At 46.7% G+C, this 26051-nt stretch overlaps 1 protein-coding gene across 3 annotated transcripts; it reads left to right on the top strand.

The window, feature by feature from the left end:
- Positions 1-5249: 5249 nt before the first annotated feature.
- Positions 5250-18551, top strand: RRM2B (ribonucleotide reductase regulatory TP53 inducible subunit M2B). 3 transcript variants are annotated; one of them, XM_084511145.1, is made up of 9 exons: positions 5250-5594; positions 7776-7931; positions 9398-9514; positions 10086-10219; positions 10766-10860; positions 12701-12834; positions 14588-14692; positions 15728-15841; positions 16301-18551. In XM_084511145.1, exons 1-9 carry the CDS (start codon positions 5559-5561, stop codon positions 16451-16453), a joined length of 1044 nt encoding a protein of 347 aa, XP_084367271.1. In that variant the 5' UTR covers positions 5250-5558; the 3' UTR covers positions 16454-18551. The 3 variants fall into 3 exon arrangements, with proteins under 3 accessions (XP_084367271.1, XP_084367272.1, XP_084367270.1); XM_084511146.1 differs by lacking the exon at positions 5250-5594 and adding an exon at positions 5900-7072; XM_084511144.1 differs by lacking the exon at positions 5250-5594 and adding an exon at positions 7184-7674.
- The last annotated feature ends 7500 nt before the right edge of the window (positions 18552-26051 follow it).

Below are 26051 nucleotides of genomic sequence, written 5' to 3'. Positions count from 1 at the left end.
TCCTCTAAGGGACATATGTGAAGTTAGTAGAAAGCAAAACCAACCAAACAACAAAAAGAAAGAAACAAACCCTGGTTAGGATCGGCCTCAAACCTACAGTCTGTAAAATAAAGCTCCCTCCCTCCCTCACAAAGCTTTGTGAGACTTTGATGTATTAAAAAGTATCCAAGGTCCTTGGATGAAAGGCCATATATAAATGTAAAATACTGTGTGTATATATCTATGTATTGTGTGTATATGTATATAAGTGTATGTGTATGTATAACATATAAATATATGTTATATGTATATATATTTCTGTATATAGCTTAAACCTTTTTTTAAGTCCTGTAATGTATAGCTAGACAAAAATAATGCAGGTAACTCACAGTAGCTCACCGTATATACACACACACGAGGCTTTCTGATGACAGAAGTGGAGAGGGGATCTAGGAATGATTTATGCTGTGGTCATTGACTTGAAATGTATATAAATAGCTTTTTTTTTCCTCTGTATGGTATATTTAAGCTATATCGAGATTTTAATAAGAAAAATGTTTATTAAAATCATACACCTCATCTCCCGTTGACTTAAGCCCTTCTGTTAGTTCACTTTGAAGATGTGGTAGAGAAACAAGTTAAAGGAAGATTCTGTAATGTTTACTTTCTATATAGTCCAAATCCTTAGCTGTTTTTAACTGCTGAAATAGGAGATTAAAGGATAGATACTGCTAAAACATTTTCACCACCATGCTAGTTCCTATGCTGAAGCTAGGGAGAGCTGACACCCTAGTGCAAACTTCCCAGGGTTAGTTCTCAGCACTGGTTTCAGTTGCTTCAGCTTACTGTTCCCAAATCCAGAAGGTAAATTGCTTGCTTTGGTAGCTTACCAGAAGTGGAAATCTGCAAGGACTTTTCTTATCAAGTGCTCTTTCTCATCTGTTTGGTATGGGAGTGTCTTTTCTTTCCTGCAAGGTAGTTCTTTGCTCATTAAGTAACAGTTTAAAAAAAAAAAAAAAAAAAAAAAAGTAGTGAACTGGCAGATCTGTAAATCAGAAGCACTCCCATCTGGTACAGCAACAGTCATGCAGGGAGGAGTAAGAAATGTGATTTTCTTTATCTCTTAACCTGAATTTATCTTTTAAAAGAAGCGCACAGTTGTGCGTAGACCTGTTTTTCAGAAGTTTATTTGACTCTGTGCATCAGCAGAAGTGCACCAAGAGCAGGGCATGGGACAGCTCGCTTCAGTTGTGTGGGTGGGAGAAGTGGAGAAGTCGCCACCCCATCTCCTGATGCAGTTGTTTCTTGCAGTGCTCTTCTTGGAGGCCTTGTCCAGCACAGCTTTGTCATCTCTAACACTGGGTGACAGATTAGGGATAGTACCTGCTGAGGAAGCTTATCTGCTGTTCTCTTTTATCTCCCTTTTTATATAACATCCTTATAACCTGTGGATCATGTGAATTTCTGTAAATGCCCTTCTAAACCTTTCTGGCTTTGTACTCTTCATTGATGCTTTTGTTTCTCTAGCTTCCTCTTCCTGTGGCAAACTACAGGTACCTAGCTTGCTTGCTTTGCTTCCTTTTCTCTTTTTAAGCTGTGGAATGTGACCTTTTTCTGAACTTTTCAGTCTAATCATTTTTAGTAATGGATATGCCAAAATCAAAGAGAAAACTCCGCAGGTCCTAAATAACTGGAAGTCCTAAATAACTGGCTTTCAGGATGTGGTGGTGGTTTATCCCAAGCTCTGAGCGTCCACACACAGACAGAAACGTGATGTCGAGTGGTCCTGCCAAAGCTTCACTGAACGTCTTGAACCCAGTGCTGGAAGTTCACGTGTGTGCTCCCTGTGGAGAGGACGTGGAGACACTTCGTAATCGAAGCTTCTTCTAAAGCTGACGTGCATTGCGGTGTGATCAGGACTTCTTAGCATCTTCAGGAGTGTTGCTGGGTCCTTTCCTAGTTTGGAAATTGCTTTCGTGGTTTTAATTTGTAGCAATTTGGATGTTTTTATTGCTGAGCAGGTTTGCTGAACTGAGAAGCATGGTTTGATTTCTGATCTTCTGTGGAGTTGCCTTTTCAAGAGGCTGACTTAATGTCTGGCTTGAAATGCAAGCCTGTAATTCAGACTTTTCCCCTTTGTCCATGGCTTTCTTAATATGAAGCTTTTGCTTTTCATCATTTATCACCACAGGTTGCTCTGTAGTAATGTACTGTTCAGTATAGCAAGAAGCAGATTGTTGCTACCAAGCGTTTGAGAACTTTTTTCCCTGTGATGGGGAAACTTTTTGGTATCCTTTGTCCAGTGACAACAGCCAACACAGCCTATGTTTGAATGCTGTAGTCATGTGAACCTGTTGGAAAACGCGTTGCCACAACCTGTGTTAGAGTTACTGTGCAAGGAGGCACTTTCAGGGTAGCTTTTCAGAAAAAACTTACTTTGAACATACTGGAACTATTCATGAATTAATTTTCATGCAGTGAGTGTTTTTCATCTGGAAAGGCTGATTTACCTTTGACTTAGAAATGATAATTCTTCAATTTACCTCAAATAGTATTCTTTATATAAAATTTGATCTTTGTAAAGCATTTTTAAAAGACAGATATTCCCAAAATAAATAGTATCTTTGGGGGGAGGAGATGTTATAGTTGAAGCTGTGATGATGGACGTCGTACTTGGTATATTTTTTGGGACTTAATTTGTAAATTACTTTACCTTGCCAAGAGTAGTTGTCCAAGGAGTTGTAATCGATGCTACTGTTGATTACGTATTTTTTCCCTTTGCTTTCGTTATCTTCAGAACTAAATATAGGACAAGCCTGCAGGTTGTCCTCATTCATGCTCTTCTGAAGGAGAACGTGGCCAGGCTTTTTCTTTTTTTGGATGAATTTTTTAGAGCGGATCAAAATTACTTTGTACAGACCAAATTTTGGGAATAGAAAGCTGTGCTAGTAGCTGGTCAGGTCTGGCTCTCTCCAACAGCATACCAAGTGCCTGTGCTGCTGCCTCAAGTCCAGTCACTGCAGTTAGATTTAGAGCTCTTGTGCAGCCACAGGCGACCAAACCTGTGAGAGGACCTGTTCTGGCAGACTGGCTTGGAGTTTGGCATCGTGCACCTCTGGGGAATGCCCCTGCCCTTTCAGAAAGTGTATATGGAAGTCTGTGGGTCAGAGTCCCTCCACACACAGAAACAAATACCCTAGGGCTTGCGTGCTGAGAAAGCAGAGGAATGCGACCTTGGGGTTGCACAGGACAGCTCTTGTATCGCCAAGTGATTAGGAGCTAAAGAATGAAGCAATGTTTGCCATCCACCTTGGTGCTTGTTTTAAGACACTGCAGTCCACTTCAGTAATCTTTAAGCCTTGCACAAGCATGCCTAATACTAAATTTCATATATACGTTTATTCCGTGTAAGCTGCTTTAGAACTCCATGATTGCTTTTCCATATTTCAGTATCATGTATATTATGTAATTAATTTTATACAAAACAGTTAATGGAAGCTTGGGGGTTTTGTGGGGATGCAAGAAAAGCCAGCTGCTGTTCTGTTAATCCTTCACTCGTTAACGGTTTGTTTCCTTTGCTGTGTTTTTCCCTCTACATATTAATTTTCAGGCACTATGTAAATAGACATTTGCTGTGCAGCTGTAAAAGGGAATGCGTATCTTTAAGAAATTATCCTCGAATATTTGTAGTCCTTTCTGTTGTTATTACATGAAATTGTTGTATTTCTTACACTTTCAAATACTCAGTCCCTTATTTAAGGAATTTTGAAACAGCAGCCAGGATTGAGGTTAGGGACAGAGGACTAGGACGATTGATAGGCAGGTCAATGTTATAAAACAGTGTGATCAGTATGCTTGAGGTTTTTTGAGAGGGATGTGTGAGTTCCTGGGTCATCTGTGCACTGCATTGTACTCACCAGTGTAACTCGTCAGTGTTAACGGGTCAGCTGGGCTTGCTCTAAATCAGCACTTCTGTCATCATTTGCTCTGGACCAAGAAATGAGACCCGAAGACACACAGTACGTGGAAGAGCAGAGCTGTTGAACATGGATATTAAGCAACGTGTGGGGATGTTTGAGTAATAAAACTTAAGTCTGGCTCAAAAAGAGCAGTAGTTAGGTAACCAGATGTTAGTATAAAACTGTATTTTCTCGTGCTTGTTACGTGTTCTCAGCTACTCCTTGGTGGCTGTGAAATTTCTCAGATGCTTTTAAAAAAAATAATGACAGAAACTGACAAAGGTATGCGTAACTGTCTTGAAAATGATACACGGATCAGTTGAAGCTCATAACTGCACTCACGTACCTTTCTGTGGCTGTGGGTTTGGCTGGTACTTGGGCTCGAGAGCACTGGGCAGCGGTATCGGGGTGGTGCTGTGGCTGTGACTTCTCTGCTGAGGAACCTCCTCAGCAGAGGAGGACCTCCAAGTCATCGTCCTCCTCCTCAGGTGCCTCCCTCCTGCTCTCCTGGTGTTTCTCTACCTTTACAGAGTGGCTCAGCAGTAGTTTTACGTTGGTTGAATGTCTTGGGTGCTCATAAACTTCTCTCGCTGATGTTTGCTTCCACATTTGTCTCTGATGTCAAACCTTTGTGAGAAACCAGGCCCTCCTGCATGAGGTGGGGCTTTTATTCGGCTGCCCTTTTTTTTTTTTTCCCTCTTCCCTCCAGACTCCTCAGTTGTTCTGATAAATGACCTGCGTGCCTACAGGAAACTGCTGCGGCCAGCCTGGCCCTGGGGAAGGAAGAGGAAACAGCCTCCAGGCACTAGCCTGGTGCAGAAATTTCTGTTTATAAGAAGTGATTCGCAAAAAATGATGGAAATGTTTTAGTAGTGCTTCCACGGGCGGTGCTTGTACTCACAGGGCGGTGCAGGGAAAGGGGCAAGAGTGTGTTACAGGTGGTAAGCAGCTCTGCACCACACCTACATAAATTACACAACTACTGGAAGGTGTTCTGAGGTCTGTATCAGCTTAGGATGGACTCAAAAATGTAATATTTTTCTTTAAGTTGCACTTTTTCCATACGCTTCCACCATACTCACCTTTATCCCCTAATAGCCACACCGCTATCAGTGCCAGCTGCCACCACTACAGGTGGTTGTTGCAAACCCGTTACCTCCCTCTACTACTTTATCTGCCATTATCGTCTCTTAGCGGCTTGCCTGGGATTTTATATATGAATATATGTATGTGTATATATTTATATATATTTTAGTAAGAGCAGCCGCTGCCCTGCCCCCTCTGCCTCCCTCAGCTTTCCGCCTCTATTTTTGTGTCGCAGGCGCGGGCCCGCAGCCCGCTCCGCCCTCGGGGAGCTTTCATTTTTTTTTCCTGTTTATTTATTTTTCGGTTTATTTATTTCAGAGTGCTTGTGCGACCTCTCTGAACACCACAGCCCCGCGGGCCGTGCAGCCGGGCCGTACAGCGAGACCCTTCCTCGCCTCCCACCGGCCCCAAGCGGGCCCCCCGGCTGCTGGGGGAGCCTCGGCGGGGCCGTGCCGGGCTGAGGCGAGGCGAGGCGGTGTCCGAGCCCCGCTCCGCCCCGGCGGAGGGCCGGGCTGCCGCCCACACGGCGAGGCCATGGGGGAGAGCCGGGAGGCGGCCGGGCCGCAGCGGGTAAGGCCGGGCCGGGCCGCGGGCGGGCGGCGGGGCCCCGGGGCGGGGCGCTCCGCGTCGCGCTCTCCCCTCAGGGCTCCCCTCAGGGCTCCCCTCGGAGCCCCCCTGGGCCGGGAGGGGGCTCCGAGAGCCCCCCGGAGCCCCCGGGGCAGCGCCGGGCCTGAGGCGTGCGGGGCCGAAGGGTGCCCCCCCCCGTGAGCTTCCCCATCTTGTGTGCCAGCAGCGCTCGAGTCTGTGGGCAAAACTGAAAAATAGTTTTGTTGTTTTGGCTCTAAACATCGGCGTGTTGTGTCCGTAACGGAGGTGGATGCTGGCGTGCCAGAGGCAAACAGAGCCGCGCTGTCCCTTCTGGCGTGCAGATGACCGCACACATCCATCCTTCCTCACGCGCCCTGAGGGTTTCTGCAGGTGTGGCCCATGCCAGCCCTGCCACTGCTTGTCCTTTCCTTCCCTCGCTGTACGCAGTGCAGCAGCGTTTGTTTCTGGCAGCTGCGGAATAACAGGAGTGTGAAATTCTGGTGTTTGTCCAGCAAAGGGCGGGTGGTTGAGAGACCGGAGTCTGTCACACGAGGAGGGGGTGCTCCTCGCTCCTACGGCACATGCGGAGTGTTTCCAACACCAGCTGGAGGTGAAGGAAAAGACCAGGACGCTGAAAGGAAGCAGAAGTGTACAGGCCTCGTGAATGCTGCCTCCCCTGGTGCTGTGAGCTCTGCTGGGTTCCCCGGCTCAGGATCCCTGGCTGCGATCAGCATGTGCTGACCTCAGGAACCAAAACAGAGGAGGATTTTCCATGATTTTTTATCTGCGTTGTACCATGGGATGCACCAAATTAACAAGCTGGCTAGCTTGCTCTGTGTTACTCTGATACAGTTTGTACCTGGAGGGGTGAAACCCAGAACTGAGAGAGACTGCACTGTGTCGTAGCCACAGGAGCTGCCTGTGAGCTCAGAGGTGGAGCATGTGTGCAGAACTCCTCTCCGACCCCAGCAGGGCTTAGATGGTGCGGGAGGTGGATTGAGAGGGAGTTTCCAGCGTGGTGTATTTTCTGTGGGATAACTCTTTCAAAAATTACCACTGTTGTTTAAACTGGTATAACTCCCCAGTTCTGCACCGTGGTCAGAATGGCTCAGGAGCATTAGGGCTTGGGTTAGGGACTGCTAGGCCAGCCTATACGTCTAAAACATTTGGGGGCAGCCCCCAGGCAGCACAGAAGGCTTTTGCTCAGGAAATCATCGGGCCAGCAAGGGAGGCTCTTGCGGTGTTTCCTGTTACCAGCAGATGGAAGCGCCGGCGGTGGGGCCGGCCCTGAGGACGTCGATTCTCCCCCACGATGCTTTCGGGTCGGCTACTGCAACCATCTCTGCTTCCTGAGCGATGCAGAGGGGCTTGCACTCTTGTGGTGCTCAGCAGAGACTGCAAGGTGGTGCTTGGAAATTCATCTTGTGTAATTACGCAATATTTAAAAATCACATAAACTGGTAAGGCTAAGGCAGAATACGCTTCTTGATGCGTTTTCTTTTGGGATTTGCTTTGCAATCCTCCCCAGCGGTGTCAGGAGGATCTGGGAACCACGTCCTGCTGGCTGAACTCGGGACAACCGTGAGCCAGCAGCTCTCGTGGAGGTTGCAGCGTGCTGTCTGTCCTCACAGCTCCTGGTGGTGCTCGTCTCCAGCAGGTGCTGGGCAGCACATCAGGCAGGGACACTGCCTGGAGGCAGGGTGGAGGCTCTGCTCGTGGAGGAGGGACCTGAAAGAGTGATCTGTAAGGATGTCTGTGAGGGCAGTGATGCAAAGGGACCCAGCCGAGGTGGCTGTGGAGGTGAGCCCTGAGGAGCAGGCAGGCAGCGCGCTCTCCTTTTTCGACGGCGGCGCGGGTGCAGCCGTGATTTCCTCCTGGCACCACAAAAAGCCCTCTTCTTCTGCACTCAGGTGCCAGATGCTTCCTGGCACCGCTGTGGCTGGCGGGAGGAGAGCTGGTGTAGGCAGAGCCAGACGGAAAGGCAGCCTGAGCGGGGGCACGGATGGAGGGCAGAGGGGAGAGCACCCCAGGGAAGGGTGATGTGGCCACCCCTGGGGGACAGGTGAGTGTGATACGGGTGGCTTTGAGCTGTATCGTTGGGGCACAGCGAAAAGCAGGGGGTCCGTAAGGGCAGCCCTAACCAGGACTGTGCTTTATCCTCAGAGCTCTTCTCCGAGTGCTGTAGAAAATGGCCTGAAGCCTCACGAGGAGCCTCTCCTCAGAAAAAACCCCCGTCGCTTCGTCATCTTCCCCATCCAGTACCCGGACATATGGAAGATGTACAAACAGGCCCAGGCCTCCTTTTGGACGGCGGAGGAGGTGAGCTCCGGGGCAGTGGGTTGGCACAATACACGTGGTTGCATTAATTTGATCTATCTTGGGGTCCCTGCAACAGGGCAGGGCTCCCTTTGTGGACAGTGGAAAGAAAGCTGCTTCTACGAGGTGATTCAGCTCACCTCCGTTAGGTGTTTGGTGAAGGATGGTGATAATCAGGGAAACTTGCTAAAAATGCATATAATTTACTCCCAAGCACCCTGGTTAGATGCTCGTCACCATGTTACGATGCTAACTGGGAGTTAGGCCATCTCGTTTTCCCTGAGGTTGCTGGTTGGCCAGGCCTGAGCTGTACTCAGCTCACTGCACTTGCAGCAATCTTGGTTTCTGAATTTGCATGGATCTAGAGAGACAACCTGCCAGGGGACCAGCTCGTTACAACTCAAAGCTTCTGCATCTTTGCTCATTTGTGAGCAGTGCTCTGCAATTGCTGAGCCCTGAATAGACCAGAAAGCACCCTGGGATGGCAGCGAGTAGCTGCCTTTACAAGGGTTATTCCATTGCCTGCCGGGGAGGGAAGCTGTCCTGTGTCAGAAGAGGTTGGTTTAAATAGTTACAAAGCATTCAAACTCCTGCCTGAGGAGTGTTGCTTTTACCACATTACTGGTTCCTTCTTCCACTGTCCTGCCATCTGTCAGCACGTTTCCAAATGAGTTGGAAAGTTAAAAACTGGGTTTGTATACGTGTGTGTTTGTATGTAAATACATAAAAAATTTACATTTACATATGTATGTAAATACATTTAAAAAAGCATCTATTTGTATGTAAATAATACACACATTCACATATAAACGTTTTTTAGCCTCATTGTAGTTTTCACATCTGGTCCTACTTAACAGCAGCTGTGTTTCAGAAATCCCTCAAAACAAACAAACAAAGAAAAAAAAGGCCAGTGCAAAGGAACCCTTGTGGTTTTCTCCCGTGGCTAGAGCGAAGTGTCACAGGTGGGAGCCGTTGCATGGCATTTGCCCAGTGCTGTTCTGGGGCAGGATGGAGGCTGAACACCTGTCAAGGGCAAAAGTGCCCTCAGGGCATCTTTTGGCAGCCCTGGCTCTAGGTTTCTTTCAACACCAGCATTTATTTCTAGTAGACTTTATACGTGTCTCAGAGTGAGCTCTTATTAATGTGTTCATACTCCTGCCATTGAGATACTGATGCTTCTTGAAACCCGATTTCTTTAGAATTCAGTAGATATTATTTTTATTCCACATTACAAAAGTGTGAACTGCAAAGCAAACACAGGGTGTTAGCGTTGCAGAGGGAGACAGCCCTACTGCAGTACGTCCGCTGTGCTTTGTGTTCACACATATTTAATTCTCTGTGTGCAAAGATTTGAAAGCCAACCCCAAAACTCTGCCTCAAATGTTTGTCTAGGCTGCTTTTGTTCTTGCAGAATAACAAGCACAAAATGATGATAATGTGCTTTTTATTTTTATTTTTTCCTTTATTAGGTTGATTTATCAAAGGACCTTCCTCACTGGAACAAGCTAAAAGCAGATGAAAAGTACTTTATCTCTCATGTTCTGGCCTTTTTTGCAGCCAGCGATGGAATTGTAAATGAAAACCTGGTGAGAAAGCTTTACAGCTTGAATACTGACTCGTTTTATTAGCTATTGCTTTTTCCTTTTTTCTGATGTTAATGCATTAGTCAGTTAAATGTGCATATTTACTTCTCATCATCCCACCTTTGCCAAGGGAAATAAGCAGCTGGTTTTGCTGGGCCAGGTGCCTGAGTTTTGTTGGATCAACTGTTGTCAGCGAGACTCCAAATCATGTCACTGCAAAACGTGTCTTACATCACAGTTTATTTTTTTAACGATGAACAGAAAGTGAGGCTTCATTCAGCCTGAGGTTTTTACTGCTGCGGTATTGTGCTCTTTCCGTCCTGTGTGTGTGTGCCACCACGCTTCACTGCTCTTGTCCACACGACAAGCAGAGCAGATGTGTTTACTTCGAGCTAGCTTTCTCTGTTTGCTTCTGCACCACACCTGTCCTATTGACAGACCTGTTCAGAGTAGGGCTGAATTGCTCCCATCCCTTCTGTGTGGCAGCGATTATTGTCTCTCCTAGCAGGCTTGAAGAGCTGTCAGATGTGGCTGGTTTTACTGTGCTCACGGTCCTGCTTTTTGGTGTTGGTAGGTGGCACGCTTTAGCCAGGAGGTGCAGATCCCAGAAGCTCGTTGTTTCTATGGCTTTCAGATTCTCATCGAGAACGTTCACTCGGAGATGTACAGCTTGCTTATAGACACTTACATCAAAGATCCTGAGAAAAGGTAAATCTCTCAATGTGCTGAGACGTGGGAAATCTTTTCTCTAGCCCAGTGGCACCGTGGTTGGGCAGCAGCAGCTGCCTTCTGTTCCACACTGACTTCCTGGGGGGGTTAGGGACAGTTGCTTGAAGCTTTCCAAGCCTGTAGTCCTGGGACCAGAGCCTGTGCTTGGGACAGTTGTCCAGTTCTTTCTGTGTTATCAGGAGAGATGAGGTTTAGCTCCTTGAGGAGGAACTGGCTGCCACCTGGCTTGAAATCTGAGAGCCAGCTGGGTCTGGTGGGTGGGCACCCTGGGGTAGGAAGTTTGGGTTCACTTCCATCTCTGCAGCTCACCTCCTCTGGGGCCTTGGCTGTGCCATTTTCTGCACGTCTGCCTCCCTGTGCTCTTGTTTCAGAGATGCTCAGCCCTCTGGGGTAGGAGTTGTTACTTGGGTCAGTTCAGAGCCTAGCACAATGGGTTCCACTGCCTGGTGGAGACAACCAGGAGAGATTTACATAAATCCCTTCTTTGCATTATTATTCTGATGTTTTCTTTGTTTTCTTCTACAGGGATTACTTATTTAATGCCATTGAAACAATGCCTTGTGTCAAGAAGAAAGCAGACTGGGCTCTGAAGTGGGCTGAAGACAGAGAATCCACTTTTGGTGTGTATCTTCTTAAAAACTTGTTTCTGTTGAATGTCCCAAACTAATTGTACGGGAGTGAGCTGCACCCCTGAAATGCGAAATGAAATTCTCCAGATGGCCTAGTGGCTCATGGGTCTCTGGTCTGACGGAAGAGCTAGAACTAACTTTGAGTGAGCAATTAGATTTTCATCTTCAGACAGAACAATACATTAATGGCAGTGCCCACTGGAATCTTGCTATGAAAAGTGCCCGTGGGTTTCTCTGTCTTTTTGTTTTCCTCATACCCAACGACCCTGGCTTCTTCAGTTTTTGCTGGTGGCTCTTGTTTTCTAGAACTTTTGATGGTCTCTTCCAGTTGGTTCCTGTTTTGTACTCCAGTGTTCAGAACTGGACAGCTGAAGCCTTGCAAGCCCAGTTTTTTTTTGTGTGCATGTTTGTGCAGACAAATTCCTGTGTGATGTTTGCCTTTTTTCCAACATGATGACTGAGCCTGGGCAAAAAAGGATTCAGGAATCATCTCTCTCGAGCATTTCTGGCTTGCTGTTGTGACCAGGCTTCCAGTTACTGTATCTCCTCTCAGAGTTGAGAGTAAAGTCAAACTTTATTCTAATTTTTTAAAGTACGTTTCTACTCTTCTGTATTTTCTATCTTACTGAGAAAATTACCCAAATGTACAACATTCTGGAAGCCCGGGCCTTAAAATTAAATGTTTTGAGATATATTGTGTGAAAGCAGCATGGCTTGCTTGGTGTTTCCTTCCAGAGTGGCCTTCAGCAGGGTCTCCACAGCTTTGGCTGCTTTCTTACGCTGAGGGCTCAGTTGCTGTGTTTGTTCTGCGGACTCTTGGCCTCCCAGCCTGTGCAAACATGACGTGGTGCTGCTGACAGGAGGTTTAGTTTCAGCACAACTCATTTATGTGATCGTTAGTCAGGTGGAATGTGGTAAAAAACACATGGTTTTTGGTATTGTGCTTCATTAAATTGTATGACCAGTCTTCCTCCCCTCCTGGGTGGAACTAACTTAGGAGGTTTTTGGCGTTGTCAGATAAATTCTTTCCCTAGTAGCTTCTGCGGTACTTTTTTACGTGTTGCTGTTCGTGTTTTTCTCCTAACCTGAATTTCTTCAGATAAGCCAGCAGATGGCATTCACATCTTGTTTGAAGTGCGATGTCTGGAGTTTGGGGGATTATTATTATTTTAAACAAAAAGCTACACAGTTCTCACTGGGAAAAGGCACCAGCATTTAATGCAAAATGTCTTAATGTTGGAATATACTCGGGGAGCTTTTGGAGGTGTTTAAAATAGGGTACACGCAGTGACGTGTCTTCAGCAAACACTCAGATGGTCTCGTAGTCTGAGGAAACTAATTCCTGTAGAGAACAGGGAGAACTGGGACCAGTAATGCTGTGATTTCCTTGGTTGAAAGGTGGGATACAAGTAGTTTGTGACTGGGTGAAGGGTTTTTCTGTGCCTTTATTTTAAAGTAGACAGGCTTCTCCCAGTTCCTTATGTTAGTTACACGGCCATTGCCCTGCCTCTTAGGAGAGAGAGAAAGCAATGCTAAGATCTTGGCCACTTTGGCGACTTTTGTTCTTTCCCTTTTGACTTTTTTTTTTTTTTGTGGCTGTTTCAGAGCCTGCTCAGTTTTTCCTGTTCTGCTGGGCTTGCCTGTGGTTCAGTGCCGTTGCGAGGGTTGACCTCTGTGCCTCGGGGTCTGCTGGAGGATGTGGTCGGGCACAGCACCTGCTGGATGTGCAGTCAGTGCACATCCCTCCCCTCCAGCACGGGGCTGGCTGATGCTCCTGCTGACGAGCAACACGCCCTTTCATGTCTAACCGAAAATGTGTCGTGTTGAACAGGTGAGAGAGTCGTTGCCTTTGCTGCAGTCGAAGGCATCTTCTTCTCGGGCTCGTTTGCTGCTATCTTTTGGCTGAAGAAGAGGGGCCTGATGCCTGGACTGACTTTCTCCAATGAACTCATTAGCAGAGATGAGGTAACGTGTCATATGGGAAAGGGCAGAACTGTATTTCCTAAAGATCCCATACTTTCGCTGGAGCAGGTCATGTCTGTGGCAGCAGGTAGGTTTGGGAGGAAGCCGAAGAGCAGAAAGGGGACAAAGCAGCTGAGTGGGGGCAGAGGCAGTGGCTGGGCAGGAACCAGTCCAAAAGAGAATCCAGCAGTGAGTGGGGGATGTGATTCTGGGTGTGACAGAGCCCTTCTAATGCCGGCAGTGCGGGAGGGTAAGGAGGTGGCAGAAGTCTGAGTGTGCTCTCTGATAGCCAGTTCTTTCTACAGCCTGATAAAGGAACTGCACAGGCTAGGAAGTTTGGATGCCTGTGAAGGACCAGGCTCTTCCCAGAATATGCATTCAATGTCTGCATGCGATGGGAGTGCTCCTTAGCTGGAGATGTGATGTGTCTGGGGGGCTGCATGTCAGCACGCTGACTCTGGCAGGTCATTTCCCCACAAGTTCCCTGTCTTTTCACCGTTTCCTGGACTGCTGTCGGCCAGATGGCAGCAGTTCCTTGTGGCTGAGGCCTGGTTTAAAAAAAAAACAAACAGCAACCAACCAAACAATTCTTCAGCCTTTATTTCCTTGTGTCTTCTGTTTCCGTGAGTCATCACGAGCTGATCCATTCAGAAGAGGATGTACTTCCTAGAAAGGTGACTTGCAGCTGAATGGGATGAATGTTCCCCTTTACAGCAGCATAACTGTACTTCTCTGAAGTGTTGAGCACAGAAAGATGTAGGGGTTTGGGGGCTTCACTGCCACATTTCCACCTGCATAGCTGTTAATTGTGAAGAGTAAGGCATGGCGCACACAACACCTGCATCAAACAACAGGAAATACTGCTACAAAAGAAGTGGCAGTGAAAGAATCTACACTGGGAAACCGCAGCATGAGCTGTACACCTGAACAGATCCGTGGTTAATGCTCAGTATGGTTTTTGAGCTGCAGGCTCTGCTCCCAGGCTCTCTGAGCTGCTGCATCTCTGATCTTAGAGGTGCCAAGCTGCTGGAAGCAGAGCATGCTGAAGCCAGTCACCTTTTGCATCCCGCTGGTGATGCTGCCCTGGATGAGGCCCTGGGAGGCCCTGCAGCCAGCAGCCAGTGCTGTCCCTAGCAGGGGAGTATTTCCCAAATCACATTTGCTTCGTTGCTACATGGCATCTACAAATCTGTAGATGTTGTAGTAGCAAATCCCTCACACTCACTGCGTGTTGTGTGGGGAGGTGATTTGTTAATCTTGGATGTGATGACTCTAATCCAAGTCCACTTTTTTGAAAATGCTGTAAGGAGAAGCAAGGGAAGCTACTAAAAACTTAAAATAATTATTTCTGTACAAGTATCTCAGAGTAGAGAACAGATCAGTGGTTTACACTGACTGACATACTTTTGCAGGTCCTGATGTGCAGGAGTCTTTCTGCAAAAGCATCTCTGGTGAGAGGCAGGAACCGAGCAGGGCTCTGTGTAGAACCGTGAGCAGTAGAGGGGCTCCCAAACTGTTACCAGACTGGAGGAAGGTGTTTGCTGGTTGTTACTTTTGCATGTGTTGGATTTAGGTGTTAGTGTCTGTGCTGTAACCCAGAAGTGCCCTCGTGGGTCTGCTGCACGCAGGGACATTGAGACTGTCAAGAAGCAAGAGGCTAGGAAGCTTAAACCTGAACGAGGCTACCTCTAAATAAGAGTAAGCCATGTGAAGGAGGGAAAAACTGTCTTTTTGTTGTTGTTCTCTGTTATTTCAGGGCCTACACTGTGACTTTGCTTGTCTAATGTTCCATTATTTAGTGAACAGACCGTCAGAAGAGAGGGTCCGGGAGATCATCGTTAACGCTGTTGAAATTGAGCAGGTAAGCCTGGCTAGGACGGCGTGGGGCGCAGCATGGGGGGCACTGTATGTGCAGAAATACATTAACCTCTAACTTCTGAAATTCCATATGGAATGCTTGGGTCCCTGGTGCGTTATACCACCCTTTCCATCTTCCTTAAATGTGGCACCAAAAGGCAGAGACTTTCTGATACAGTTGCCAGGTAACTGAGAAGCTGAAGCTGGCAGGCTGCTTTCCCCTTAATGACAAAAAAAAAGAAAAAAAATTAAAAAAGAATAAAGGATTCTCTCTTAGAGAAGAGTTTGTGTACCTCTGTCCTTTCAGGATGTTTTTCTTACCCTACTCATGCACAGACCTGTTTGTCCCCAGTGAGAGCACAAGGTCTGCTCCGGCCACGTGTTTGAACCTGGTGCTGTGTCATAACTTTTTTCAGAATTGCTGTTTGTTCACAGAAAGTCCTCCCCATCTCTGCATTGCTGATTTTTCCCTGCATTGCTGAGTGTTTTGCAGGACTGTAATTTACCCTGTCTTTTCTGTTGTGATCTAACTACTGTGATGACGATGAATGCCCCAGCACGGCCTTACAACACTGACAGGTCCTGCATCAGTGCCTAAACACGTCCGTGGCTGAGTTCAGTGCTCATATATCACTATCCTCTCTGATTTATCATTCCATAATGGCTGGAAACCAAGGAAAACCGGGGATTTCTGGATCTATTCCTGCTCCCACTAGTATGGTGTGTAGGTTTTATTGAACTTGGAACTCAAGCACTGCCTGAAGCTTGGGATCTTATGGGAGGGGGGAAAGGAAGAGGGCAGTAACAAAAAATTCTTGTACCTTTTCCAGAAAAACGTGCTAAAAATAAAGGAAGATACAAGCAACTACTGAAAACAGAAGACACTTGTTGAGTTTAGTGATGCAAGTTATTTATTCAGACAACTGCCAGGGGAGCCTGGAATATCACAAATTGTGTTGCTGTGAAACACAGATGTCTTCTTTCCTTTTCCCATCTTAAATTGCATTTCTCTAAATGCCATCTGTATTTTAACTTCCAGGAGTTCCTAACAGAGGCGTTACCTGTCGGTCTGATCGGAATGAACTGCACTCTGATGAAACAATATATTGAGTTTGTCGCAGACCGGTTGCTAATGGAGCTTGGGTTCTCAAAGGTAAGAGGAGAAATTGCCAGAACTGCTGGCCTGCTAGAACAGCCCAGGAAAGCTGTCAGCACAGAGCACTTTGTTAGCGTGCCTGGGAGCAGGTCACATTTAGAACTTGCGCTTTCATGGAGTGACAGCCGAAACCACAACATTAATATATGTGCTTCCCTATTTAAAAGAGCAAGAACAATTTAGGCCATTGTTTCTCTCCAGCTGCTCTGCAGGTTTGTAATGGGAAACTTTTGCTGCGCTCGAGTGCTGCAGTCCGAGAAGGCTCACAAGCACCTTGCACAGGTTAACTTTGCCAAGCTGCTGTGGAGTGACAGTACTGAAATAGCTTACAGAAGTGCTCATAAATTCTGCAGCATTAATATGAGGGATGATCTGCTTTGAAAGGCTTTGACTTGTTGTTGTTAAGCATCGTTACCCTTTCAGAATCACCAGTGCAATAATGTTTACTTTCCCCAGGTCTTTCATGCAGAAAATCCTTTTGATTTCATGGAGAATATTTCTCTGGAAGGAAAAACAAATTTCTTTGAGAAGCGGGTTTCGGAATATCAACGTTTTGCTGTTATGGCAGAAACAATGGACAACGTTTTCACTCTGGATGCAGATTTTTGATGCCTTGGCAAACTAACGGTTTGGGTGACGGTTTCCCCATCTCATTTTCTGCTGTGAAGTTATCTCCATTTCCTCTGTTGGAGTTGGAGGCTACTAGGATTTTTTCCTGGGTTTTCATGTTGTTTGTTGGAAGAGGAAATACTTCTTGCTCTGTGTCATTAAAAAAAAAAAAAGGGGGTCCTTTTTTAAAAAATTTATATGGCTTTTTAAAAGGATGTCCTTTTTAAGGTTCCCTTGACCCATCTGCTGTAATTGCTGTCTTTTAAGATGACCTGGATGCTATTACTTTTTTAAGACTTCAGTAGCGTTTTAAGAAAGCAAGCTGTATATTTACCTTACGTTATGGTGTTCTGCTCTGAAAACCAGGTGAGGTATCACTCTGTGTATATATGTTGATGTAAGTTATTTTTGTGGTTTCTCTTTTCATGTTTATAGATCTGACTGAGAGTAAAAGCTCTTCACTTTTAAGTGAATCCAAGAAGACATTAGTTGAAAAGTATGAACTACAAAATCTTATTACACCCAGGGATACGGTTTGATCTCTGCAAAAACCTGGGTTTTGTCTGAGACAGTTTTTACTCTGCAAACCTGATGGCTGTCAGTAGGAATTTAAATCACATACATATGATCTTTATATTGCAGCTGTTACTAAGCACGTCAGTGGACCTTGAATGGCCTTGAAAATGCAAGCCTTTTAGTAGAGGAGAAAAAAACACATCCTGTAGTTTGGCTTGTGCTGCCTGGTTTTCCTTGCTTCTCTAAACAAGTGCCTTATTCAGCAGGCTGTAGTTGTGCTGGGCTGCGTGACAGAACGGTGAGCTCTGGGTGTTGTCTGTCTTCTCCCCATTGTACCGGGTGATTTGGTATTTTCCCCTTCTCAGCTTCACCTGTGCATGGATGGGAGTGCGAAGGCATCTCATTCCAAGGGACTGCCTTGAGGTGTTACAGGCATATCCCTGAGCTGTGAGGAAGCACTGGTAATGCACTGAGGTACTTCAGGTTGCGTGTTGAATGTGAACCACAGAAAGTATTGGCACAGAAGAGCTTCTGGAGTAAGGTATTAAACCTTTCAAAAACAGATCTTGAAGTAGTGTATTAGCAGCCTCACAAAGGACTGCTCTTTGGTTTTTGGTGCGTGCCCAAAAACTTCTTCAATTTTTTGATACCACATGCAGAGAATAGAGCAGTTTAAGAAAACCTCAATATACTGCAGTGATAGTTGGGATGTAAGGAATAGTGTTGACTTGGAGGTGGATTATCTACAAGTAGGCTCTTTTTTTTTCCCAAAGATTAAGTAAATGTTCATGAGCTAGACAAAGAATTCTGCTTTATTAAACACAAACGTTTTTCCATAATGTTTAGTGATTTGTACGAGAGCTTTTTAAGTCTTCCCTACTGTTACAAGCACCTTGTGCTGCTTTCAATATGCCTGGCGTGAGCTGAGCTGACATCAGTTACTGCTGGTGGGGTGGTTACAAGGGTTATTGCCCTGCCATAGCCCTGAGTAGTGGAGTTCCACGAAATGGGTTCACTGCATTACCATAGTTCCTAGTGAGCGATTGCCTCTGCTGTGAAGACAAGCAGCAAAAGCGACTTTTTGTTTGATCTCACTAAAAGATCATGGAGTACGGAGTGAGTACGCAATCAGTGCAGCTTTTTTTTTTTAAATTCCATGAGCAGAACCTGCTTCATTTACCATAAAATCCTTGCGGGGGAAGGGGGAGATGTGGAAGATATAGAGAAAAGCTGGAGCTGTTGTCGCTAAGAAATGTCCTACAACTGCGAGAGAAGTGTGGACTCTGGCGAGGAAATCCAGCACCTTTTGCAAATACTGTTCATGGGAGACAAAATGCTGTAAGTGGGTCTGTTGTTGGAGGAGTGGAACCTGGTTTTATGTCACTAAAAGTAATAAAAAGCATTTGTTTTGAGCGTTGTGAATTAAGATGGGAGTATACAAACTGTTCAAATATGGAACTGTTACCTGCTCAGGTTCTCTAAATGTACTTGAGATACCAAAGTGGTCATAACTCCCCTGCCTTCCCCCCGCTGGGTGTAAAATAGTTCTGTAGTTTCAATAAAACTTGAACATGGAGAGGAACGTGCCGTTGTCTAGTTGTGTGCTTTATTGTGGAGCCTAAAATGGTAAAATTAGGTCATGCCAGAGAAACTTGGTGTTCATAGATTTTGGTTTCTGGGAGGAAGATGTGTGTTCTGGGGCATGGGCTTCACAGTCTAGGGAACAAACACATTTTATTTTATTTTATTTTTTTCCCCTGGAATTTTCTAGGTTAAGAGTAAGTCTCCTGGGAGTCCTTTGGGTTCCCCCTTGGGTGGCTGGGAAAGCTTTTTTGCTTGTTTGGGGTAAAACAACTGCAGCTCTGGAGGCAAAGATGTGGCTGGGTCAGAGGGACCTCACTGCTAGATGGAGACACAGCTGTTCAGAAACCTCCTGGAAAGATGATCCCAGTTTTTAACACCCAAAACTCCTCATTTTCCTTCAAGCAGAGGAACATGGGTGGCAGGAAAAGGGGCGTATTGATCAGCAATTGCCGCAAGTGCTTAACAAAAGCTGCCGGTGTGCCCCCAGCCCTGCTCCCTGGCCGTGAACAGACCGCAGAGTTCGGTAGGTCTGTGACTGGTCCCAGTTTCTGCTGGGAAAGAACAGAAAGTGGGTGAAGACAGAGCAATTGGCGAGCTTTCCCTTAGCTTTCCTTGACAGCCATGCTGCTGGGCTGAGGGGATTTTTGTGGCAGATTAGGATGTCATGATCACGCTGCACACTCAGAGCTGCAGCCAGGGCTGATCTAATCCTGCCACGCTTTTCTTCTTGCCTGTGGGTGTTATTAAATGACTTGTCCCACAGTGGCTCCCCCAGTCTCCCTTCCAGCCCTTCGTGGCAGGCCTGATGGCTGTTCAGACGGGTTTTCCTCCTGGTGGAGCCCTTGAGTCAGCAAAGACTCATCTTTCGCGTACTAAATCCTTGAGGGCTCATTCCGGGAGAGCAGCAGACGCCAATATGTTAATACTACTTGTAGCTACACAGCCCAAAGCGTTGTACACGTTCAGGTACCCTCTGCACACACTCAGAGCTGAGGGGAGAAGCCTGTGGGTGCCACGGGGCCTCCTCCGATCCCATCACTTCGGGATCACGGCCAAGGTGGCCCAAGCCATAGGGCCGGGCCTCCAGCAGCTCCGGTCAGCTCTGCTAACCAAAACATGAAACTAAAGCTGTGTTAGCTGAAAATGCAGCTGTCTGTGAGGTGTACCAGCATTTGGCCAGCCCGTGTGCCTGTTGTGAAGCGCCCCGCCGAGCTGCCCGGCCTGCTGGCCCCGGGGCTGTGAGGGGACACCGGGGCTGACCGAGAGGCCCACCACCAGCTCGTTTCACACAACGTGTCTGCACAGCTGTCCCACGGCAGGGCTGGGGCTTCCCTGCTGCACTTCTGCCCCTTCTCATGAAACTGGAGGGGGTTTGTGAGCGACAGGCATGGGATTCATATGCCAGTTATCCCTTGCAGCGAGGAAGCCTCCGAAACCTCTCTGCAGGCCCTGAGGGGATGGCAGAGGAGTTGGTATGATTATTTTATTTTTCTTTCCTGGCGGTTGGCAGATCCAGGAGAAGTGTTAAGAGCAAGCCTTAATGTGCAAATCGTTTTTACTCGTTTGTTGAAAGCCTCTGGCACCCAAGCTAATGAGCTTCAGAGCTGCAGGAGGAGTTTGGCTGCCCGGAGACATTTCTTAGCACAGCTCCAAACTCCGGTCTGTCCAACTGCTCCCCTCTGTGCACGGCATCGGACACAGATGTGGCTCAGAAGAGAGGATATTCGGGAAAGCGAGGCGATGCTCACCCCCTGTCCTCTCACAGCCATTTTGGAGGGACCTCTCCAGTCACCGGATAGGAATTCCTCAGCAGAGTGAAGAATTAATTGCATTATAACTCTCTTGACTTTGCTTTCTCTATTTTCCCCCCAGGGTCTGGTGTCATTCACCCTGGGCCTGTGTTCTTGAAAACCAAGATCTCCTTGAGAGGTGTGTTGAAGCTCTCGTGCCCCTTACACTGTTCATCGACGTGTGCTCTGGACTGAAGCGGTCTGTTTGTTCTCACAACAGCCACACAAAAGGGCCAGTTTTTGCCCAGGACCAAAGGAAGGGATTTTTTTTTCCAGACATCTCCCCTTCTTCATTGTAAGCTGAAAAACTGAACTTTGCCACAATTGCAGGGACATCAGAGACGTGTAACACGAATGCACGCGGGGATGGCTGTGGCTGGGACGAGGAGCATTTCCACCTTATTTAAGCCTCAGGCACTGTAAGGCAGGTCCTCACCCAGGATGTGTCAGTGCAGTGCCATGAAACCAGCACACCCAGTCACAGCCCGATGGGTGTGAGGCTGGAAATGTGGCTCCCATGTGGTCAGCACCCATAAAATCCCAGAAAGAAAACCCACGTACAGGTGAGGTGGAGAGGATGTTAGGATGGAGGCCTGGTTTGCACCACACTGGACTTGTGTTTACCCTTCCCAAGGGCTCAGCAGTGTCTCACAGCACACTGGAACAGACATCCTTTATTTATTTGTCTATTTTTAAAACCAAGTGCAGTCCATCAGCACTGGGACGTGCTGGTGGGGATCCAGCCCAGCATCGCCCCTGCCCCAGCAAGCCGGTACCATCCAGCAGGGTAACGGGGTTCATTTATTTCCCAGTGACCTCCTGGGGCCATTTCCATAGTGGGGAACATTTACCAGCTCACAAACTGTATGAGAGATCTTCTAGATTAGTCAGTAAACTTTCCTGCAGTCTGTGAGATGTAATTCCAGGTTTGCACCCTGAGGATTTCCTCCCTGGCCTGATGCACAGTGGTGTGGGGCTCTGTGCTCACTGCCAAGTGAGTGTGGCCCTACAGCCAGAGGCGAGCTGTGCAGGCTGGAGGGTGCTGCCAGTGTCACCCCGTGGGTTCATTGCCTGCACAAACCCTGGCACGTTTCTGGAGCAGCGTGAGGACAGGGCAGCTGCTGTCTCTGAAGCGCAGGCTCTGTGGGATGGCCGTAGCGAGCACTGAGGTCTGCAGCAGCTCTGTGCTGTGGCTCGGTCTGTCGGGATTTTCTGCTTACATCCCCATGCGAGAGAAAGGGAGAGAATCACGCAGAAGGCAAATTTTCTTTACAGAATTAAAAATAAATGCCAGCCCCCTGCTCAGCTGTTCCCTGCCATCCACACCCACGCAGCGGCAGCATCTCCTGGGGCTCTGCTGCTGATTGATGGGTGACTTTTCCCAGGGACGCCGGCCCGCGTGGAGGTGGCCACCAGCTGCTCGGGGCAGGGCTGGTGCTGTGGGACCTGGGGGTTGAAGCACAGGAGGGAGAAGCCCCAGGGACTGCTGGAAGCAGGCAGGTGGCTGGCCTGGGCCACCTCTGATGGGCAGAGTAACACCAGAGAGCCCTCAGACTGCATCCCCATTTCTGCCTGCTTATTAACATGAGCCTCGCGTTAGGAGCCTAATTAGTGTAGGTTGTGGGGCCGGGTGATTGAGGCAGGAGCTTGAGGCAGAAGCCAGATCTGTGAGGGCCGGAGGAGGTAAATGAGAATAATCTTGATGAGACCTACTCCAATTTGCACCTTCCTCACACGTGCACAGCTCTCCTCCAGCCCCGTGGTGTGGCAGCAACAGGAGTTAAGGATCCTGCTGCAAATTGCATCCACTGATGGATAAAGCTCACAGAACTTGTAACATGGAGAAATCAGGGGAAGTTCACACTTCATTAATTCAGGTGCCTTTGGGATAAGCAATATCCTCCTCCCGGGTTTCTGGGCAACATCCAGACTGCAGCCCCAGCCACTGTGCTGTGCACAGGGCTCCTTCCCCACGTCCTCTGAACTGGGGCACTGGTGGGTACACAGCAGGTCTGACACTATAAATATCCTGGGTTTGCTGAAAGACTGTGTTGTTCTCCGCTGAAGACAGCAAAGGATGATTTTCAAGAAAACAAAAGAAACAAAACATCTCTTAGGATCACAGAATCATTTAGGTTGGAAAAGACCTCGAAGATCATCAAGTCCAGCCCTGGGTCATTCAAGACCACGCCTCCTTCTCCAGTTACCTGCTGCACATCTCGATTCCTTAGCTCAGGGAGCGCTCAGGAAGCCTGCTTTAAAGTTTCGTGGATTTCAACACCAGGAAGCCCACCTTCTGATCTTTCCACACGCCATCACAGTGTTAGGAACAGATCTTCTTGATCTTCGTGCTTCCCCATGTATGAGTCCAGCAGCTTCAGCAGCTTCTGTGTGTTTGCTCCTTTGGTGCTGGAGCTGGGAGGGGAGCAGGCAATTTCCTTTGCAGGTGACTCGTTATCTATTGCTATTTCAAGCAGTCACTTCCATCTAAGGGATAAAGCTCCAAATTCTCCTACTTTTTTGGAAGGTGGAGATGTTAATATGCTGTAGAGGGAGAAAAAATGCATATAAGCCTATATTAACAAGACTACAACACTGCACTTACTATACATGTACATGTGGATTCTCAGATGGTTGCTGTTGCAATTCTGGTGTGCCTTCTTTTCCTCCAAAACATTCTTTTTCTGAGCAATGTCTTTCCTATCTCTGCGTCTCTTTTCCATCCCAGTCCCACAATTTACTCCTGCTTTTGGGGTCATCCTCATTATCATTTACATAGTTCAAGCCACATGAAAATAAACCAAAGCAAATCCAAGATCTACTGTTCCTTTCATGGTAAGTTTAAAGGTAGCAAAGCCACTGCACCTTAAAGTGAAAACTCAATTTAGTTGTTAATAAGTAGCATCCATTTTTTAGAATTCAATACCCGTATTTGATTAAATTTTGAAGAACTGTGTGTACTGGATAACAAGATGGAATTGCATTAACAATCCATAATTTAATTTCTCATCAGACTTCAAATAAATTTTCTACTCATGTGAAACGAATTTCAAAGTTGTTATGGTTCATCTTCCAAATGTTCCCTCTTTTTGAGGTTAATGTAGAAACATATTGCACAAATCATGGGGCAAGGCAAGGATGAAGTAATTCCCTTTAGTGTCTTTCTTGAAGAGCCACAGAAGCTGTACTTATTTGTGAAAGGACATGTACCAAAAGGAAAACCTTTAACTTAGCCTGATCAAAAATGTTTATTTACATTCTTCCTTCCACCTGAGATGTTTCTGTAATATCTTACTAACAGACCAAAAAAAGAAGGAAGGAAGGAAGGAAGGAAGGAAGGAAGGAAGGAAGGAAGGAAGGAAGGAAGGAAGGAAGGAAGGAAGGAAGGAAGGAAGGAAGGAAGGAAGGAAGGAAGGAAGGAAGGAAGGAAGGAAGGAAGGAAGGAAGGAAGGAAGGAAGGAAGGAAGGAAGGAAGGAAGGAAGGAAGGAAGGAAGGAAGGAAGGAAGGAAGGAAGGAAGGAAGGAAGGAAGGAAGATATTTTTAAGTAATTTTTAAGTAAAATGTGGCGAAGATAGCCTGGTTCTTTAGAATTGCCCCAAAATACAGTTCAGCTCTTTAGTGTTGGTCTGAACATGAGTTTCCAGCAGGAGATCGACTTCATAGGATTAAATCTTATTTACCCTATTTTTAAAAACTTTTTTTTTGTAAAGTTTTTGTTGGGTCTGTAACAACCCTGCTGGATAAGGACACGGTGTTGCTAATAACGGCCTTGACCAAAACTAATAATGCTGTGGTTGTATTAAAGCTGTTCTCTGTCATGTACTACCCAGGAAAAAAAAAAACAGTTTTTGTTTTCAGCAATCTTCTGAGGTGCAAATAGGCAAAAGGAAAGGCAAATAGCCTAGACTAGAACAATATGCTGTGAAAGGGAGAGAACATTACACCTTGTACTTTGAAGAAAATAACATGATAGAAAAGTAGAGAAAATGAAACAATTTTGAACACGGTTGTAGGATTATCACTGCGACTTGCTAATAAAACAGTTGATAGCTTAGTCTCAAGGCAATGTCCAAGCCCATGAAGCCTATAATTGGAATCTGGGGGCTGATGGAGATCTATTTTGGTCTCCAAGTGTGAACTGCTCTTGTTGTATGGAGAAGAGAAGATTACGTGAGAAATCCTGACGAGGACTCATTAAGATTATTCTATTTGGCTCTAAATAACTGAGGTGATACCTGGTACTTTGGTAATAAATGTCACCACCACGGAGATGCTACAAACTTCAGTGGAGTTGTGAGTCACTGAACGTTATTTTTTTTTTATTAAGAGTAGTTTCATACCTCCTAAAGGGTACATACATCCTCATTCTGGGCTGACCCCAGGCTCCGTGGTGGGTCACATCCCATCTTCTTGGTAGGGTTGCACGGCATCGCTGCCTACTGATTGCCAAAGCAAAGAAAGGGTTGGCCTCCTTTGACAGCCTTGAAGAATATTATGCTATAGAATATGTGAATAAAGACTGCTTCTCTGTGTTTTGTTTTACTCCGGAGAGCAATCTATTTCCAGTGCATTACAATGTTCTCCTACATATGGACACATCCTATAAATATCCTCCTGCAAGGCTTTTCTGCAGCACAAATACAACGGCGCAGCCCTCGAGTCCCACTGGTGTGCTGGCAAATTTGTGGCCAGCGAAGGCTTGGTTTTAATGCAGCTCACATGCAGCGTGGAGAAACACAGCGGCACAAGGTGAATAAGGATGAACAGGGTTGTCTCGTTAAAAAAAAAAAAAAACAAAAAAAAAAAAACACATTAAGAAGTTATCCCATTAAAGCTGTGTCTTCTGTGTTTGAAGAATATTTTGAACTATCTAGCCACCGTCAGTGCTTCTGCCTTTCCCCACAGGTTGTGGGATCGAGACCCTTCTTAGAGTCAGAGGGGAAAGCCCTGCTGGCTCAGCAGCCCTTCCCAGCCCCCCAACCACTGCCTGTCAGGGTTTGGTACCTCACAAGTCGTCAGGCCTAGGAATAAATGCCAAATCCTCCACTTCTTGAGCAGCAGAGCCCCTTGGAGGGTGCCCATGGTGCTCTGTGCTCTGGCAGGTGAGACCCGAGTTCCATCTGCCACTGCCAGGGTAGCCGTGGCACAGGAGAGAAGGATGGGGAAAATGTTGAAAAGTATCAAAAAGGGAAAAAAAACTGGAATGCAAACCTCCCAGAACAAGTTTCACTGTGTAATTGCAAGTGTCCTAATGTTGGGGCTGGTCCTCAGGGAGCTCCTTGGGCTGGTTTTCTTCAAAATCCATGATTTGCTGGGTAGGGAATACAGCTTCCAGTGCCCTCTGTTAAGATCCTATTTTGGGGTTTTAGAATAAGTTTTGAAAGAAATAACCACCCTGCTGCTATCGGCTGCGCAAGCACCACTAACTCTTTCCTCCTGGAGCTACTCATCCACTGGCTCCTCACCAACAGACCCAAACAGATATTTATTTGAAAACACATATTTTCAGGTATTTTTCTGGAAGGATTTGTGAAGGATTCCCCTCAAAGGCCTGCCTTAGTCCCTGTCTCTGCAGCTAATCACTTCTTTTAGTTTATGAACGCATATTTTCTGAGAATGGGCTACATCATATATATGATCCCAGCTCTGTGCACTGAAGTAGGGTATTTTAACTACCATTTTTGCATTCTTCCTTAGTGCAGGCTTC

This window comes from Aythya ferina (genome assembly GCF_964211825.1).
Source record: "Aythya ferina genome assembly, chromosome: 2".
Classification (NCBI taxonomy): Eukaryota; Metazoa; Chordata; class Aves; order Anseriformes; family Anatidae; genus Aythya; species Aythya ferina.
Note: the sequence above shows the minus strand (reverse complement) of the source record. Positions and strands in the feature narration are given on the sequence as shown.

Bases quoted from the DNA above. Each gene is read 5' to 3' on its own strand.
- RRM2B (XM_084511144.1), top strand. From the start codon at position 7,615: ATGGAGGGCAGAGGGGAGAGCACCCCAGGGAAGGGTGATGTGGCCACC. The intron at 7,932-9,397 runs GTGAGCTCCGGG...TTCCTTTATTAG, and splicing joins CCTTTTGGACGGCGGAGGAG to GTTGATTTATCAAAGGACCT. The intron at 12,835-14,587 runs GTAACGTGTCAT...CTGTTATTTCAG, and splicing joins AACTCATTAGCAGAGATGAG to GGCCTACACTGTGACTTTGC.